General features: G+C 48.8%; 2 protein-coding genes across 2 annotated transcripts; both read left to right on the top strand.

Moving 5' to 3' along the window:
• The first annotated feature begins 4,089 nt into the window (after nucleotides 1-4,089).
• LOC136449631 (uncharacterized) lies at nucleotides 4,090-5,153 on the top strand. Its single transcript, XM_066449737.1, has one exon. The coding sequence runs from the start codon at nucleotides 4,266-4,268 to the stop codon at nucleotides 4,833-4,835; it is 570 nt and encodes a 189-aa protein (XP_066305834.1). The 5' UTR covers nucleotides 4,090-4,265; the 3' UTR covers nucleotides 4,836-5,153.
• Nucleotides 5,154-17,367: 12,214 nt separating this feature from the next.
• LOC136451703 (ethylene-responsive transcription factor 3-like) lies at nucleotides 17,368-18,839 on the top strand. Its single transcript, XM_066452387.1, has one exon. The coding sequence runs from the start codon at nucleotides 17,502-17,504 to the stop codon at nucleotides 18,522-18,524; it is 1,023 nt and encodes a 340-aa protein (XP_066308484.1). The 5' UTR covers nucleotides 17,368-17,501; the 3' UTR covers nucleotides 18,525-18,839.
• The last annotated feature ends 545 nt before the right edge of the window (nucleotides 18,840-19,384 follow it).

The following is a 19,384-nucleotide window of genomic DNA, read 5'->3' as shown; positions in this document are numbered from 1 at the left end:
AGGTTCCCTTGAGCCGCTAGACGCCCCACCGAGGTTCTAACCCTATCCGATCCTAAAGAGAAGGGTGCTGCCAGCGATGGGAAGCCCCACCGACTTCACCGTCGCCTCTACAGTGCCACCACCGGGACGCTGCACCATTGCCTTATCGTCGGGCACTGTCACTGCACTTCATCTCCGATCGCCGCGGGCGCACTAGCTACCAAGGTACACCAACGAGATGTTTATACCCGCTAGATCTGCACCTAGAAGTTTTAGAAAGTCTATCAAGCATGCGAAGGAGAAGATGTAGCCTGCCGTCACCTCTAGGCCCCAGCACCAGCACCAGCTGCCGCTGCCGCCACAATCATCGCCAGCCACGCCGTTCGTCCTAGGAAAGCCAGATCCAGCAGGTAGGGCCCCGGATCCAGCCGTCCGGGCATCGGATCGGACCTCCTAAGCACCAAATCGATAGCCCTGGTCGATGCCACCACTGTCAATAGGAATTGGAGATGGGAACACGTGGAGGAAAAAAGGAGGAACCCTGCTGCCATCCCTGTGCCAACCAGGGCACCAGCCGGCGCCGCAGCAACCGCAACAGCCCTCCCAACCGAGCTCCACGCTGCTCACATAGGGAGGCACCGCTAGCCCGCTGCCGCGTGCACCGCCGCACTCGAGGGAGGGAGGGCTTCGTCGTTGCCATCCTAGCCAGCCGAGCGGCCTTGCCGTCGGCCAGCTCTGGCGGCAGCGTGACTAGAGAAGGGAGGAAGAGGGGCGGTGGCTTGGGTTACGGCTGGCCGCCCGAGTCACCGCATGGGGGACGCGGGGGTGTGGGAGCGAGATTTACAAAAGAACGTCCCCTCCATTGGTGCTGGCATTCACCCCAATCTCGGAACCAAACTTTCTTGGATGTGGAACCAAGTAGCAAATTGATTTTTTTGGTTCCTCAATCTTTTAGTCTCGTTTCTGGTTCTTTTGGTTTGTTTTTTTTGTTACGGTTAATTATGCCCACCCCTATACTTGGAAGCAGGAAGGGAGAAGTTTTCATGCCCCTCGTTGAAACAATTAGGTGATTCCTGATTGGTACAATTAATGACGTAGCTAATGATTGAATACTCAGAACTCTTTAGGCCCCGTTCGGCTTATCCCATATTCGGCTTGTTTTTTTTAGCCAGAACAGTGTTTTTCTCTCACAACAATTCCGCCAGTTTCAGCCAAGATTCAGACCAGCGAACGGTGCCTTAGTTGTGAACAAAATTTGAACACCATAAGTCATTATATTTGTGGACGAAATAAAACATCCACAATACTGAATGAATGTAATATGAATATATTTTATGTAAAGGTGTTGATGTGTCTTTATATAGATCGATCAAAATCAGATAAGTTCAACTTTAGGCAAAACTAAATTGACCTGTATTTTCGAACAAATGGAGTAGTAAACTATAGTTATCTAATGTCGTTAACTTGGAAATATCTTCTGCTTCCCCTTGTCACAAATAAAACTTCATCTACGCTACGCTATGTCAAAGGCCCCGTTCGCTTGGAGGAATTTGGATGAATCTGAAGAAATTTGTGAGAGAAAAACACTGTTCCGGATGAAAAAAAGAAGCGGATCAAGCCGGGTTTAAAGGCACGCGAACGGAGCCAAACTTGTTTTAATCAAGCAAATATAAGATCCTATATAGGCTGACAATATAAGATCAATATTGATAGGATTACTGTGACCATGATACAATATAAATGAAGAGAGATGATCCTAGTTTCATGAGATGAATGAGTTTCATGTGCATAAAACTAGTATACACTGCTTCTAATACATGAGAGTATTAGAAATTGAGACATGAAATTCACACTGAGAGTAACCTTATAGCACACTAGATGTACTAATAGAACGGAGTAGAGTAAGTATAGTAAAAGAATTTAAGTAGTTTTATTTTTGCTAAGGTGGAGGAGAGTGTGGATGATAGAGAGAGAAGTACGGTGTAAGCTATAAGTTTATAATGGCCGGTTCGCTTTAACTTATCAGTCGACTTATCAACTAGAATCTACAGTATTTTTCTCTCATAACAAAATAGCTTCAGCCGACTTTAATACCAGCCGATCAGGCTAATTTAAAGAGAAGAGAAGTATGAAGTAAGCTATAAGTTTATAATCGGCTTATTTAAAGAAAAAGAATTTTATGAGATGAACAAGTGGCTCGTAGATAAGCGGGTTAAATGTACGTAAGGACTAGAGTAAGCTACTCCTGTATTATTGGCTCTGTTCGGTTAGCTGGAAAAACGGCTGATGCAGATGCTGATTTGTTACTAGAGAAAAACTCTGTTATTTCACTGAAACGGTACGGCCCATGAATTTAGGCAAACAGGGCCATTAGCTTGCTCTTTTACCGCGTCTGTAGCCCAGCTGTTCACCAACGTAGAAGCGGTAAAACCGTACAAAGCACATAAAACTACCGCCAGCTAAACGTGGACCAGAGCCAAGCAGCCCCTTCACACAGCTAGAGCCGGGTAGCCAGATCCGAAGGCGAGCCGCTGACCGTTCGCCGGCTGCTGAAGCCGAACAAAGGCTAAAATCGCTGTCGGCTCAGCTCAGCTCGCGGACGCGAATCGAGCAGGCGCCGGACTTGAACCGCAGCTGATAGCGGACCCAATGAAAGAATCGAATTTAAATCAGGAAAATCGGGGTGTAAAATGGGGAAAAAAAAAAGAGAGGCGACGATACGCCCGTGACGGATGGCCCCAGAATCCCGATCTCGACGCTCCCGCGCCGCTTTCGCGTATAGACCCCCGCCATGATCCGTTATCCCGCGACACCCCCGGTTAAATGTATTGGCAAAAGTGCCCCTGGGGTGGCGGGTCGATTCTTGGCCCCACCCGTTCGTTTTGCGCCGAGGTCCCTGGGAGAGCCCGGTTTGGCATTTGCTACGGCGGTTGGGTCACAAGCTTGGTGCTTGGTGCTTGCTTCGGAGCGTCGTGGCCTTTTCCCAAATAATAAAAAGGTGGTTGGGTGCACGCTACACGTACGGGTCGGGTGGGGTTGGGTTGGGCTCCCGGTGCCCCGGCGTCGCATCCCGACTCCGGTCATTGCGTACGGGCGAGTCGAATCTCAAGACACAGGAGCGGACACCACCCTTCAAAATGCAGAATTTACAGAATGGAACTGACGTAGTACTATTTTCCTCTTGTGAAAAATAGAGCCATGTATTTTTTTAGTTTGAAGAATTTTATTACTGACTAGTATATATATAACAGTGCATGCTATGGCGAAAAGTTTGATTTGAATTAATGATAAACTTGTGTGTATTTGTGAGGTTCAAAACCAACTTGTTTCTTAACGGATTTTGACCCTGTAATGTCCGCACCAAGCAGGCACGTTCTGGAAATCTTTTCAGGTGAGAATAATAGACCTTTTGAATATATATATATATATATATATATATATATATATATATATATATATATATATATATATATATATATATATATATATATATATATATATATAGCTGGATGCACCTCCTGTTCCTAACTAAAAAAAGAGACCCGGCCGGGCTAAAGATGACCACCACTAACCAGTATACAGCCAGCCAGCCAGATGGCTTTTTCAAAGGTACGTAAAAAACAAACCGGTGGCAGAAATATCGAAGGAAGGAGGAGGCCGTCGCCGTTCAAACACCACACACGCCCTAATCCACCACCCATCCAGTCCAGGGCGTGGACAAAACAGGCAGGCAGGCGCGGTCGCGGACGGAGACGCGGCCACGCCAGGCCAACGCGACCCGGCCCGCCCGGGTCTTCCAGATGGCGCGCCTCAGCCTGTCAGCCAGGCAACGCACACATCACAGTCCCCGTCCGTCCGTCCGTCCGTCGTCGCGGCGCAGCCCCCCACACGGCAACCAAATAAAGAAAAGCTAGCAAACGAACGAAACGAGGGAAAGGAGAAGGACTAGGAGGAGGAGTACGTAGTGCCCGCTGCACCACCACCACCGCCCGCACGCACTCGCGACCAAACCAAAACCGCGCGGGCGGGCGAATTTTGCGGAAACACCCCTGCGAGAGCCGGCGTCCGCACAGCCGCCCACGGGCGGGCAACGCTATATAAGGCGGCCCCCAACTCGGCGACGCTGCGCAAAACACCTTGCTTTTTGTCCTCTTGGCGTCTTTGCCCTCGCGTTATCGCTGCCTCGTCTCGCTCTGCCTTGCTCGGCGTACGTGTACACAGCGAGAGAGAGGAGGAGGAGGAGCAAGAAGAGAAAAACAAAAGCCAGTCGTTCGTTTGCTCATTTCATGGAGAGCTCTTCTCACAAGCGGGCGCGGGAGGCGGTGGACCTCGCCGCCGCCGGAGAGGCCGCCGCGTTGCCGGAGGCAGCCGGCGCGAAGAGGCTGCGGCCGCAGGACCTACTCGACATGCTCGATGACGACACCGACGCGGCCGCCGCCGGCGACTTAGCCTCCGTCATACGGAGCCTGGAGGAGGAGATAGCTAGCTTCGACGAGGCCGTGGGGGCGCCGCCGACGCAGCAGCAGCAACCGGAGCTGGGGTTCCTGCTGGAGGCCTCGGACGACGAGCTGGGGCTGCCGCCGGCGGGCGCCTCAGCCTCCTCGTCCGACGAGGCCGGCGGCCTCGCCTGGGCGCCGCCGGAGTCCGCGCTCGACGGCGGCCAGATCTGGGGCTTCGAGGACGAGATAGACGGAGGCGGCGGCTACTCGCCGGAGGCCGCGGCCGCGGCCGTCGCCGCAGCGGCCGCGTGGGACGACGACGGCTTCGACGCCGGCCTGTTCGCGTTCGTCGAAAACGACGCATACGGGCCGTCGGATCTCGCCGCGCTGCGCCACGAGACCATGCCGGCCGTCTGATGACGATCCCCGGCCGCAGCCAGTGGATTAGCCTTGTTTTTCTTGCCTTTTGTTTTACCTTTTTGGCTAACATTAGCGGGCAGGGGGCACCCTTTTTTTAACCTGAATGTAAAGTTTTTAGAAGGGTAAAACAGGGGGCGTGGAAACTTGGGAAGGAAGGTTCTGAGCAGGGAAAAGAATCTGAAAAAATGGTTTTCCCTCTTTGCCCTTGGAATTTATTTCTCGCTTATTAGTAGAAAAAAAAAAGCAAATAAGCAAGCGAGTAAGTTATTATTACTATTACATTAAAAATAATAAACAGTGAAGCCAAAAGATAAAGATGCCGACACGTTGGTTGCGTGGATGGAGGTGGGCGATTACAGCGACACATGTGGATGTGGCCGCCGGAAGGACGCTGAGCTACTGACGTGACAGCTCCAAATCTTAGAAAAAGAATATCTTGATGAATTATGGACTCATGAGAAAAAGGATGGAAATACATGGAAGGTTCCAGCACTCCTAGTTGGAACTTGGAAGAATCCGTGGATTTTCAAAACTTTTTATTTTTATTCGAAGGCGATAGCACGCATGGAGAGAACAGTTGTGTCTGGGGGCTGTTTAGATGACTTCATTTTGCCAAATGAAGCACTGTAGCAGTTTCGTTGTTATTTGGCAATTAGTGTCCAATCATAGTCTAATTAGGCTTAAAAGATTCGTCTCGTGGATTTCGTCTAAACTGTGTAATTAATTTTATTTTTTATTTATATTTAATGCTTCATGCATGCGTCCAAAGATTCAATGTGACGGAAAATGTGAAAAATTTTGCAAAATTTTTGGGGAACTAAACTGGGCCCTGGTACGGCTGACCTGGTACAGAAAACTGTTTACATTGCCTGGGAATGAGACCAGGGGTAAGATAAATGTTCAGATAATAATAAAAAAAGTAAATTACAAGTAATTCGTGATATGAATTTATTAAAACTAATTAATTTATCACTAGAATATGTTTAATGTAGCACAACGTTGTCGAATCATGAACTAATTAGACTAAAAAAAATTTGTCTTGAAATTTAATCTAAATCTATATATTTAGTTTCGTAATTAGTCTATATTTAATTTTTCATTCCTAAGACAGCTACTGTGGAATAAAAAAAGCGTGAGCCAACGGCTGCTAGGATTTGCCATTCGCCGTCGTCGTGAGGTAATCTCGCTGCGCTGTGCGCACACTGGAAACGTTGGCCGCCGGGAACAGGCTGTGGCGTGGAGCACTACCGTTGTCCCAACCCGGCTACCCCAAGTCTTTACGTTTCCTCCCATTAAAAAAAATCTTGACTGCTTCATTAAAAAAAATTGGATGTCAAATGGAAGGAATAATTATGGGCCCATTAGCTCTGGTGGATTTATCTAGCAAACTCATAGTTTATTATCATAATAACAATGGACTAATTCTTAGTCCTAATTAGATCTAACCGCCTCTTAGAGTTGTCAAAAGTTTTACTACTCAACATATAGGATTCCTCCCAGAGATTGGTCAGTGCACGATGCAAACGGGACACCTGATTTACGTGATATTATTGACTGCTTTTTTCTGTATACCATTATGCGCATCAAACACGTATATAAAGACGTGGCTTTTTTTTTTGTCTCCACTCATGACGTACCATGCGATGGGAAAATGTATGGAAACTACTCCTTGAGAGGGGTCTTCTAACTTTGTGATTTTGTACACGTCAGGAATTTCGTCACCCGCCAACGCTCGGGATTTCTTCTCCGTTATATATGCTTGTGGTTGATTCAGATTTTTCCGAGAGGAAAAGGAGTTGATCTGATACCCAAGCATCGGCACCAACCGAAAGGGCCCAAAGAAACCAGGCAAAGACACAGGCCGCGCAGGAGCCAGTACGAAAGGTGGGCACGCCACGCACGGAACGAACGACGGGGGCCGGGGCATGGGGCATGGGGCATCATCCCGTCTACTACCTCCCTTTTCGTTTCCCCTCGCCGAGACGAAACGGATCCAGTCCAGTCCAGCACACAGCACCGGACCGAACCGGCCGGCGCATGTGGTCTGCTGCTTCCCGGGCCGAGCCAAGTTGCCGCGGCGTGCACGGCCGATCCATCGGCACCCGCGACGTACCCCGGCGGGCGGGCGGTACGCGCTGGCACGGCACGCCCAGGCCCCCACCACAACGAGTCGCCGCCCCCGCCGCTCTCGCGGCACCAACTGGGCCACTCAACTGACCTGCCGTTTCTCCCCCGCTCCCTTCGTTGGCGTCGGCTTTGCCGTCGTGGACGATCACGCCCAAATCATTCGATTCCCTGCACGGTGCCGTTCGATTGGGCTCGTACTCGACGTCGGTTGGACTCGGAGAGTCGCCGCAGTAGCCGAGGAAGGTTACGCGCACGCACCGGCAGGTGGCAGCGTTGGTTGGAAAGGCGGTTCGATGGGGTCTTGTGCGGCTGATTTATAAGCCGTTTGTGTTTATTTATATGGTTGATTTGTTAGAAGAGAAAAATAATGTACTATGACTGATAAACTGGCTTATATGAGTAGCCAGGGCCTTGTATCGGGGAAGAGGAGGCGGGCGAGGCGATCACATGCGCGGCGCATGACTGGCCGGGGCCAGCCTGCTCCGCACGCTAGGCAAGTTTAGGGGTGTTACGTGGGAGTATTTGGATAGTAATAATAAAATAAATTACAGAAGTTCTCGGTACTCTACAAGACGAATTTATTAAGCCTAATTAATCAGTCATTAGCATGTGTTTACTGTAGCACCACATTGTCAAATCATGAACTAATTAGATCTTAAAAAATTCGTCTCGTAGATTAGTCGCAATCTATATAATTAATTATTTTTAATCTATGTTTAATACTCTGCATATAACCAACATCCGATGAGGAGGCCCTAGAGTGGTGCCGTAGCAGCAGAAGAGAGGTGGCAATCAATTCGTTGCGAAAGGAAATAAAAGGTGGTGGTGGTCTGGTGGACTCGGGATCTTTGGGCACCTGCACGCCTGCCTGCCTGCCCGCGAGATCTCGAGGACATGCGTGGCCGGTCCTGGCAGGTGCAGCGGCAAGAAGCAGCCGCACATGGAACTGATGGAAGAGTGGTGATCCGCTGCTGGTGGTCGTTGGATCCGAACTTAACTGACGCGCTCAACGCCTGCAGTAGTTGTTTGCCTTCGCGCTCCTGCTCCCCCGCTCGAGAGGTCGGTGTGTGGGTGGCATAGTAGGAATATAGTTGGTCGAGCGTGGCACGGATGGGCCGGCACGGGCACGAACTTAGCCCTTAGGACTGGTATGGGCACGACATGATTTTTTTTACGCCTCTCATCTAGATAAAACTGTAGTATCTGTTCATATATAGAATCACATTAACTCTACACATGCACACCACACTCACACAAACAGACCTACAACTACACTCAGATCACTAGATCGTGTCCTTTGTAAGATCACCTGGTCTAACCATAGACCCTTAGGCGATGAGGCGCGTCGCATTTCCTTTGTGGTTCCATACGTGAGAGAACATAATTTTATTTGGGGCGAACCCTGGTGAGAGACGCGAGTGCGAATGCCAGGATTCGAACTCGCGCCGGCTGCATGCCCACCGGCTATGCTAGCCATCCGAGCGCTGCTCGATTCTCGGCACGACATGAATTTTGCACTCGCACGATGTTGCTTGATCTTTTCTAACCGTTAGATAGCTTTAAGAAACTCACAATCGTTGGATATGGATGAGAGAGCATTATCTAGCCGTGTGTGGTTTCCTCCCGGACTCGCGTGCGGCGGTGCCCCAGACGCTCTCCTGAGTCCTGGCTCAATGCAAGGCGCGTACTCCTAGCTGTCCGCACAAAGGTGTGGAGCCTAAGTAAGGAGGTTGTCATGGAGCTGAACCTCACTGGCTTCGAGCACTAGCCGCTGAGCTCAGGGTGTCCTGGGTTTTGTCCCTATGCTTGATCCTTCTCTTGGTTGCTAAGTATTTCCTTTTGTAAATCACAACTGTGTGATCTCTGTCAGTGTTTGGTTTGGTAATCAAAATTACCGTCCTAGTTTTAATTTGTAAAACTCTCCTTCTGCTTCTGCTTAATGAATATCGTACCAATGGCACGTTCGAGAAAAAAAAAAGAAGTAGCAGCACGTCGTGCTCGGTGCGGGGGAGTGGCGGCGTAATGGCCTCACGCGAGAGGCATGGTTGCGTGCCGGCAAGGCCGCGGTACCTAGGAGCACGACACGGCAGGCGTGCCATCCCTAGGCCTCGATCTGGGCACGGCGACAAGACATAACTAACCCGTCGTGCTCGATAGTAACGTGCCTTATCGTGCTAGTGCCATGTGGCCAGTTTCGCCATCTATACGTAAGAAAATATGGCGCGGATATCGTCCCTCACCTCATGGGTCCTTGATGTTCATAAGAAGTTCATAGTAGAGCAACATACAACATTCAATTTTTTTCCTTCACAAGAGGCTTATCACTGGAGAAAATAAATATGGTCACATCATGACCAACAACAATGTAGTATCTGGCACGAGTAGTAGGTGATATCATCACATTACTACTGGTGCAAGGTGATATAAAAAATTAATTAAGAAGATGATCAAGGATCTAAATAATTTATGAGATACTTGGACAATAATAATTTTATTATGAATGGAGCTAAAATTGAAACTTACCTGGATTTAGCACCACAAGAATAAAAACAACAAAAAGAATATAAGAAAAAGAAATCATTTTTAAGCCCAGAAATTCATCGACAATAGATATACGGAGAGAGAATCAAGATAATCAAATAGAAGAAGAAAATTATTTAGAAAATATACTTGCAAAGAAGAAAACATAATTGTTATAGTAATGAAACACTTGGTGTCCTTGCTAGTGCGAGACTCTTATTGCACGTTTATTCGTTGTTAAGATTAGCAGCAAATGAAGTCCATCAACCATGAAAGAAACTGATCAAAAGAGCGAACTAATGAGATATATTAATGGACATTCATGTAATGGAATAAAGATTAAGGAACTAACATGGTAAGAAAAAATGTATGTCCTAGAAAGAAAAATGGGAATTGCTGGCGCCCGGACATCTGATAGGATATGATTTCATCGGACGGTACCGAACGGCTCATCAGAAACGTGTCGCACTCCCACTGCATCGTTGCAGTCCTTCCCTGTCTGCCTTGTCCGCACCACACGCGCACCCCACCCCCATCCGCCTCGCCTCGCCACGCCCCACGCCCGCCGCTCCTTCCCCTGACCCCCTCCTCTCTCTCTCTCCGTGCGGGCGGGATCCAGAAGCCGGGATGAGGACGAGCACGTCCCGTCCGCAGGACCTAGACGTGCCACGCGCCCCATCTGCCGGTACCCAGCTCACTGCGCCCCATCTCATGACGTCTGGGCCGTGCCCCAGTGACTCTCTGAACATACTTCTGAAACACGAAACACTTGCAACATGAAAACACATGAATGCAACATATGTCTGAAGCAGATGAAACATTTGGAACATACACTTGCAACATGCAACATAAAAACATTATTAGAACGTAAGATTGAAACAGCTGAAACATTTTGAACATACTCTTGCAACATAGGTCTAAAACAGATGAAACATTTTGAACAAACGCTTGCAACATGTCTCTGAAAAACTTGCAACGTGCCTCTGGACCACTTTAAAACATATGTAACATCCCCATCTACTTTTTAACATCCATATAAAACACTTGCAACGTATCTCTGGAATACCAAAAACACTTGAAACACGCCTGACATGGTGGAATACTCAAGTGGGAGGCGGCCACCATGTCAGGCGTGTTAAGGAACTCGATAACTGCCTCGATGAGCAGATCAGGACTTGGAAGCGGCGGAGCGAAGAGCACCACGGGCTTGGCTGCCGCGAGCTTCTACCGCTGGGGGGCACCGGGGGGGGGGCGTGGAGCCTCGATGCGAGCGCGAAGTACGGCACGATCGCGACGCCCACGTGGTCACCAGCCGTAGGAGTAGGTGATGAGGAGGACGTTGGCGCCGGCTCCGGCGATGAGACAGGGGCGGCTGGGAGACGCGTCTCCAGCGGCTAAGCCTGGCGTCGCGGAGGCTAGCGAGGGCCCCGAGGCGGAGGAAGCGAAGGTGGTCGCCGTCGGAGAAGGCAAGCGGCGAGCAAGTGGTAGGAAACTCCGCGACGGTCGTGCTAGATGAGAATGCCGCCATGTTTTTTTTTTTATTTTGAAAAACGGTGAAAAAATGAAGGTAAAGAGAAACAAGTTTATTGGGCTCGTAGTGCACAGCCCAGAAAACGCATCGTTGACGGTCGGATGCTCGCACTATAGCATTTTCGTAGAAAAATTAGTTCTGCAACAAAACTAACCAATTATTAAAAGAGTTGTAGTTGGAAACCAGTTAATCTGAAGTGGTGCATGAGCGCAAAATAAAAATTGTGGTTCGCGTGGCCTATCTTCTCCTTTCTTGAGATTAAAGATTACTCGAGTAATATCTTGAGTTGAAACACAGTGTTTTGCAGTTTCTTTCCTGGCCACTCCCGTACATAAAAGCTCTGGGATGAAATGAAGGTCGGGGGGCACCACATCGCAATGACTCGTACGGTGTTTGCAGTAAATACATGGCCAATGGTTTGGCTGTTGTTGTAACTGCAAACTGTCCGCCTGGTGCCATTAATCTGCCGTGCAATCAGCAGAAATATCCGGTGACAGGCTGATAGCACACCATCCGTAGATCGGTCCGGACCATGCAAATCTCCACAGTATTATTGTAAATCAGCTCCTTTGACTATGATGAATCAATCACCACTGATGCAAGTGCAGTTACAAAGTTTAGAAGAAGGTCATTCTCGGGTCCCCATACAGATACTGGCATGCAATTTCTTGAACACATCGATTACAATGTACGTACAATTACAACGTCAGCAAATATAAAATCGAGACTCATAAAATTATAGTGTCCCTAGCTCCAAGATTGTGAAAATGGTATACAGCCTAAAGAATGATGCCACGGATATTTTGATACGATGGCACTAGCCTCTCGCCAGTAGTGATCTCTGACGCTGGGCCTAAAAACAAAATTAGTAGTGCAAAGAGAGATTTGTGACCCTGAATCGGTCCCTCCTTGTATCCTTGGCAGAGATGGGCCCAGTCTTTACTGTACCCGTACTCCGGTACAGACAGGCAGGCCCAAATACACAATTGTGGGCTTATTATGGCCACACAAAGCAGGTGCCGACACGTGGATCGCCCACACAGGCCTTGGCGCCTTGCACGGCCCACATTTCTAAACAAGAACTCTGAAATCAGCATGTGAGAAAACCCCCGTGTTCTTCCCGAATTTTTATGAGCAGAAGAAGAGGAGAGACCTAGGGCTACTCGTAATCACCTGCTTTCACCTTCCACGATGGAGAGCAAGGATCATCATAGTCCATGAGTTTCACCATCCCCGTATCGGTATCACACCAGTTACAGATTAACTAACGGTAATCACCGTCTGCACGAGGCCCCGAGGCTAACCAACCCCCTCCACACACCGCCCCCATACGGCCGTACCACCGTCGTTATTTTACAGCCACCTTTTTTTTTAGCAGTGCCGCACATGGGCGCACGTTGCGTGCACAGTCGCAGCACGCCCGCACCGGTCGGGGGCCGTGACTTTTTGCGCGGGAACCAGCCACCGCTTCCCGCCGAGCACGAGCAGTCCACAAGACTGGACGACAAAAAAAGGATCTAAACAAATTAGTGGTGCTTCGAGTTGGTGAGGACTCTACTAAACAAATTCTGCAGTAGTGGCACATAGAAAAAAAAGAGGCTTCGTGCACGAGAGCCGGCGGGCGGTCCAAGTGCGCCGCAGCTGCGCCGGTGTAACGTGGCAGGCATGCGACCGGCGTGCGCGCATACGTGTAGCTCGCCGGCGGCGTCGCTCGCGCCACGCCCATGCATACCTTTTGGACGCACGCACAACCGCCATGTCTTTAGCATCCACCGCCGCTACAGTTACTTCGTAGGGGAAAAGAAATGATTTCTGGAAAATATCTGGCCGAACTAAATAAATATCGCACGAGCCGTTGCATCCCAGTCAGGGCCCCAGCAGCACGGGCACGGGCACGGGCCACGGCGGCACGCCTCGAGAGTGCGGAAAGGAGGAAAAAAAAAGATATCGGAATAGTCAATTTTGGCGCACCAACCGACAACGACTCCGCCGCGGCCCCCACAGGAGTCTACTGTTATTATTTCCCGCGCTGCGGCCTCTGGGCAGGGGCCCGCGCCCTTGGTCTGCGTGGCGGCCGCCAAGGGACGCGTCCGCACGGGCACGCATCTCGGCGTGCCAGCCGCGCCGCGCGGCGCAAGGGTCCGTCCAAGGCCGGCACGGCGGCCGCCAGCCGCGCATTGCGTCCTGGCTGTTTCCACCTACGAATTTTTTATTTTTCAATTTTTGTTTAAATATTCACAAATTGAACCCTGCTGTTATGATTTTTTTTTACGGACCCTGACCGCTTTTGGCGTCGAGAAAACACGTCTCGGTGCCATAATCAATGACGCCGAGGTGTCGGACGTGGCGGTGACTTGGCGGCGACGATGACAAGGCCTCAGCGCCGTAGATCTTAACGTCGAGCTGTTACCCTAGAGATCTTTGCGTTTCAAATAAAACAAGTAAATGTGCTCCGAGCACCATGAAACAACACCATTGCGGTTCAGTTGGTTAGTACGCTCGCGACTTAGCTCAAAGGTCTAGGTTCGAACCCCCATAATCTAATTTTGCTACATTTTTATAATCAATAGAACAAGATAAATTATTTCGAGAAACATGCTATATCTCGGTTGTAGTCTAGTTAGTTATGATGCTTGGCTCTAACATGAGACCTAGGTTCAAATTCAACTGGCAAAATTTGTTTACTGCATTTATTAATCATTTTTTTGTTTATTTAGTTATTACTAACGTCCTGGGTTCCACCAAACTTTATTATTATTAACATGTGAGAACACTATTCACTAATTTGTAATTTATTTTGGACGAAGAATACATCTCAAGGTGCATTTATTTATATATTATCTAAATCTAAATCCTCTTTATATGATCATAATCATGGATGTATTTATTTATTTATTAGTTTATATACCTCGGTAGTAGTGTTTTTCTTATGAGGGGACATCCTCCTCCGTTCCTCATCAAACTTAGTTGAACAATCCAAATGATAATAATATGAAGCTCTTAGTTAATACATTAAGTCCATTCTTCTTGTTAATTCTATTTCATATAAAATATGGATGCATGCAAATTAAAGAGCCCAACACTGAAATAGGGAGACAAAGAAAATTACACTTATTTAATGTAAAATAAATTCTTTTATTTATTTACTCTTTGTCTCGGAAGCCTTCAACTTATATACGATGACAAAAGCCATATGCATATAAGTAAAAGGACGAACAAGCAACAAGATATATATATATATATAAACACGTCACTCAACTCAACTTGATCGAGGTACGTAATGTTTTAAAATCAAATAAAAAATAAATTAAATATACAATGTACGGTGAAAAAATAGAACAAAAATATACAGTGTGCGATGAAAACCAGGACGTTAATAATAAAGGAATAATATTTTTTGTTGTAATTACTTTTAAAAATAAAAAATTAACAAAAATATTTGCTGCTTGGGTTCGAGCACCGGTCTGTGGGCTAAGACCTGTGCGTCCAAACCAACTGTACCACAATGGGATCATTGCATGTTCTCAAAATGATTTTTTCTGTTTTATTGCTTGTAAAAATATAGCAAAAAAATATTTAGCGCTGGGGTTTGAACCTAGGTCATTGAGCTAAGTCGCGCGTATCCTAACCTGCTGAACAACAATGACATTGTTGCATGTTTCTCGAAACAATTATACTTGTTTCATTTCAAACGCCAAGATCTATAGGTAACAACTCGACGTCAAGATCTACGGCGCCGAGCTCGGCGCCAAGGTCTATCTTGCCAAGGTCTTGTCCAGGTCGATGCTAGACCACCGCCACGTCCGACGTCTCGCCAAGACCTTGGCGCCATTGGCCATAGCGTCGAGACGTGTTTTCTCGACGCCAAAAGCTATGATGCCAGAGTCCATAAACGATAATCAAACTACCCGAGCTCTATTTGTAAATATTTTTTTAAAAAAGGCTGAAAAATAAAAAAACTCGGTTTCCACGTCGCGTTGCCAAAAGTCCTCACCCTTTCCCCTTCTGCCCCCCGCGAGCTCCATCTTCCCAAGTGCCCAAGTGCGGAACGTACGAGCAGAGCATAACACTCGCCTTGTGAATCCCAGGCACGGTGCACTGGTGCAGACATGGCATCCTTGGATTCCGTATCGTACCGGGAGGAGATGAACTTCAGAAACTGATGTCGGTCCCTTTCGGTTTACATTACAATCCGTACTTGTTTTTAAAAAAAAAACAGTATTTTTTTTATCACAATAATTCAACTAGAATAATATTTTTTAGCCAATTCAACAAGCCGAGCGGTTAACATTTAGGTCCCGTTTGACAGGACTTCTCCATCGGCTTCAGGAGCCATTTGGAGCTGTTTTTTTTCTACCGAACGGGGTAAAGTAAAATAACTTCACTTGTAAAGCCCCTAAAAACATGCTCTCACAGTGATTTTGGGTGGGATGGAGAAAAAAAAAAGTGGCTTCTTTCGGCTCCTTCTCCAGACCCTTAAAAACATGCTCTCACAGGGAAATCATTTTGCCAAACGGTTTACCAAAACCGCTTCAGCTACACCGGTGAATCTATTCGTGGAGCTGAAGAAAAAAAAAGCTTCAGCCCTAGATGCTCCTATTTATCTTTCGATAAATCCATGATAATGCTACGACGGCATCGATCAGGCAAAGAGAGAGCGTCAAATGGCGAGATACCAGCACAAACTTGTACACGTGTCGCATGCGGCATCTAAAAAAAGCCCAACGGCACCAAACCCCCCGTGGCCTTTCGTTTGGCTTCGCTTTTTGGAATGGAAAACAAAATATTCCATTCTATTTTATCGCTCCTTTTTAGTAGCTTGGCCCTCAAGGATGCGTGAAAACTACCCCAACATGGTCACGTCCACCTCTATCTAAATTTAGCTTATGCTGATATTTATACTGAAATGTTATGAGAAAAAAATATTATTCTATAACTGAAAAATAGTTCTGAATAAGCTCAAGCAAATAGGGCGTATATCTAGACTAGGACAGCTGGACAGGTTAAGCACAGCTTTAGCTGGGCTGATGAAATGGAGCCATGCTATTTATCCCCTACTGGAGTAGTTATAATATAATCGCCATTTATTTACCCCCGTAAAATTGGGGCCTCTAAATGTGGTAATTACTGTATTTACAAACTGACGGTCTTGGTAAATGCTGAGCGGGTCACGCGGGAGGTGAGGTGTGGGATTTCAGCCAGAGGATCGCAATCGCAATCCCCTCCTCTCGACCAACGGAGGGAACGCATCGCCCGGATCCGGAAGTGATGGGCTGCTCGGTCAGCAGTGAAGTGGGCCCAATAGTCTGTGGGTCACAGCTGTCAATGAGAGGGCAGGATATTCGTGCGAGGCGTGTAGGCGAAGGTTTATCATTTCCATTGCCGTCCTCTAGTCGCCCATTCACATCCCATAAACCCCACCAAAACCACACCATTAGGCTTCCATCCTTATCTCGATGATAGGTGGGGACAAAACAACTTGGGCCCACATGTCAGGTTAAACTCGAGCAAGTATCCAAGCCATGGCACGGAATAGTCCTTCACTAGGAAAACCAGCACGTTCCATACTGACTGTGGGGCCAACAGTACCCTGGGTCCACAAGTCACTGTGTGTGTAACAAACAGCATTCGGCAGATCTTTGTAGTACGTCCCGCGCCAGCGTATTGCGGCCGTCCTTTTCTCGCCTTTCCGGTGATCAGATAATCATCAATGACGCGTGGGTCCAGAACAAACTTGGGCCCCTTCGGCAGTGTGTGCGGCTGGATCCGGACGCGTGAGGCGAGGTCTCGCGTGGTGCGGCGGGCACTACGTCCTGGATGTGGAAGGGGATTAAATATCGGCGGAGGCGGCGTGGCCAACTCCTTTCGCTCCTCTCGCCGCTCTGGGTTGGGGTTTAAGCGCGCGTGAGGGAGGCCGGAGGCGACGACGACGGGCGCCGGCGTCGGAGAAGAAGAAGCAGCCAACTAACGTATATGTCTTCTTGCCCCTTTTCCGATCTGGTGGTGGTCGTAGCGCTCATCGTCGCCGTCCTCCTCCGCGCCCTCGACTGCTCTAGCCGATCTATGCGCAAGGGGCTCAACGGCTGGAACAAATCCTCGTCGATGCTCAGGTCTATGCCCCCTTCTTTTCCCCCCTCTTTTTTCACCCGCAAAAGATTCATGTTTTCACCGATCTGGGAGGTTTTGATCGGGTTTTATGGCCCGGTTCGTCCAGATCTGGGGAGTTCTTGGCTGGTCTTTTCATGGGGTTTTGACAAAAAAATCTCTTGTGATGGCAGCGACGGGTTCGGGGTGAAGTATTCCGGATTCCTCCACATAAGGCCTTGCGGCTTCTGTCGAGGAGACTGACGGATTCGACCGATTTGCGCTCGGCTCCGTCAAATTTTTGCACCCAGAGAAAGTTTCTTGTTTTTCTTTAGAAGTTTTCCCCCTTAGTTTTGGCAATTTTGGCAAGAGTTCTCTCCGGCTGAGGAGACAGAAGAGAGATGGCTCCGTTGAACCACCACCAGGTTCTCATCAAGAAGGCCCTGGCGAAGAAGCCCAACACTACCAAGCGGATGTCCGGGTTTGGCCTTAAACCCTCCGCTGCCCTCCTGAAGTCCCGGCCGCAGCAGCAGCCGCTGGCGCCGGTCCAGCCAAGGCGCCGCGTCCGTGTCCTCTTTGAGGACCCCGACGCCACGGACTCTGACTCCGACGACGAGGAAGCCGGCGCCCCTACGGGCCCTGCAGGAAAGACCAAGCGCTTCTCTTTTGAGGCGTTCATCGGCAAGGCCGCATCCAAGCCGGTTCTTCCGGCGGCCACAGTTGCCGCGTGCACCAGCGGCGGGGCGCCGGAGAGCTACCGCGGCGTGAGGCTCCGCAAGTGGGGTAAGTGGGCGGCGGAGATCCGCAACCCGTTCACCGGCAAGAGGCAGTGGCTTGGCACCTTCGACACCGCCGGTGCGGCTTCCGCGGCCTACCTCTCCGCCTCCCGGAGCTTCGCCGACGAGAAGCACCGCCGCCGCGGGCAGCCCGTGCCCGCCGCTACCTCATCACCAGCTACTTCGGCAAGCGCTACCCCGACGGCGTCCTCTTCGTCGTCCACCTCGACCCCTCCATTCGCGCACCCGTCGCCGTCGTCCGTGCTCGAATCCACCAAGGCATCAGCGCCGAACCCGCAGTCTCCAGAGCCGGTCGCAACACCAACACCCGTCGACCTGCCGCTGCCGTCGACTGAATCCGCGCAGCTGCCTGACGACCCCGAGTTCTACCAGGACCTTCTGCGCGGCCTGCAGCTGCCCGACATCGACCCGATGGACTTCCGCGCCGGGCTGGACGCTCTGGACGTCTCCGATGCGGCCTTCTGCCTGGACGACGAACAGGACCTGCTGCTTGGGGACTACGGGGATGAGGAACTGGAGATTGACCTCGACCTCGACGACATCAACGACGTCTTCCCGGAGTTGTCCGGCTGCGACCTCGGCCGCGGCATGGACGACTTCCTGCAAACTGTTGATTTCTGCGTGTGAATTAAGGAGTGAGCTTAATTTGTGTTAGGGTTGTTGGTTTGATAAATCGGGGCCTCTTGAGTGTGCTTGGAAGGGGGATTATCTTGGGTTTTTTCCCCGGGCAATTCAATGTGCTCGTGCCCATGAGATTTCTTCTTCTCGAACAGCACATTAGCGGCCGGAGAGACGTAATTTTGGTAGTAGGTTACATTATGATAAGTTATAGTGACTGTTCTGTTTTCCTGTGTTATTTGGTAATGCTTGTCAAGACATTATAGTGGACAAGTCATTGAGCTGTTACTACTAAGCTATGAAAGAAAAATAAGTTTCGTGATAGCTGTGCGCATCGCCTCATTTACTGTTATTTTGTTCGAGTGCTTAAGTGGTTCCGAGCTTGTGATAGACTGATGATAGTGCGATTGCAGAATGGAGGTAGTGCAGCTGAGTGTCGTTTGACTAATGCAATTGGATACTTATGCCGTGATCGTGGTGATAATCAAAGATTTCTTTTTTGGGCAGGGCGTGGAACAGTAAACAATAAATAAATTGATCTATATAATAATCTAATCTATATAGCATGCAACTAGATCTGATGTGCCATTGGACTGATTCTGTTCCTGTTTGTCGTTAGTAATAGTAGTTTATGTGCAGGAGATCGTTTGTGCACGGGCGTGGGTGTAATTGTGTGAACACACTCGTGTATCTAGATTATGTCCAATGCATCGTTAGACTTTGCTCTATGTTTACTGGGATGTTTGGTTTTTGACTAAATTTTAGTCCATGTCACATCAGACGTTCGGATGCTATTTAGGAGAACTAAATATGAGTTAATTATAAAACTAATTACATAGATGGAGGCTAATTTATGAGACGAATTTATT

The sequence above is a fragment of the Miscanthus floridulus genome, chromosome 5, assembly GCF_019320115.1.
Source record: "Miscanthus floridulus cultivar M001 chromosome 5, ASM1932011v1, whole genome shotgun sequence".
NCBI classification, from domain to species: Eukaryota; Viridiplantae; Streptophyta; class Magnoliopsida; order Poales; family Poaceae; genus Miscanthus; species Miscanthus floridulus.
This window is presented reverse-complemented; position numbering and strand designations above follow the sequence as displayed.

What these genes read in the sequence shown, in the direction of transcription:
- LOC136449631 (XM_066449737.1), top strand. Translation starts at nt 4,266, where the DNA reads ATGGAGAGCTCTTCTCACAAGCGGGCGCGGGAGGCGGTGGACCTCGCC.
- LOC136451703 (XM_066452387.1), top strand. Translation starts at nt 17,502, where the DNA reads ATGGCTCCGTTGAACCACCACCAGGTTCTCATCAAGAAGGCCCTGGCG.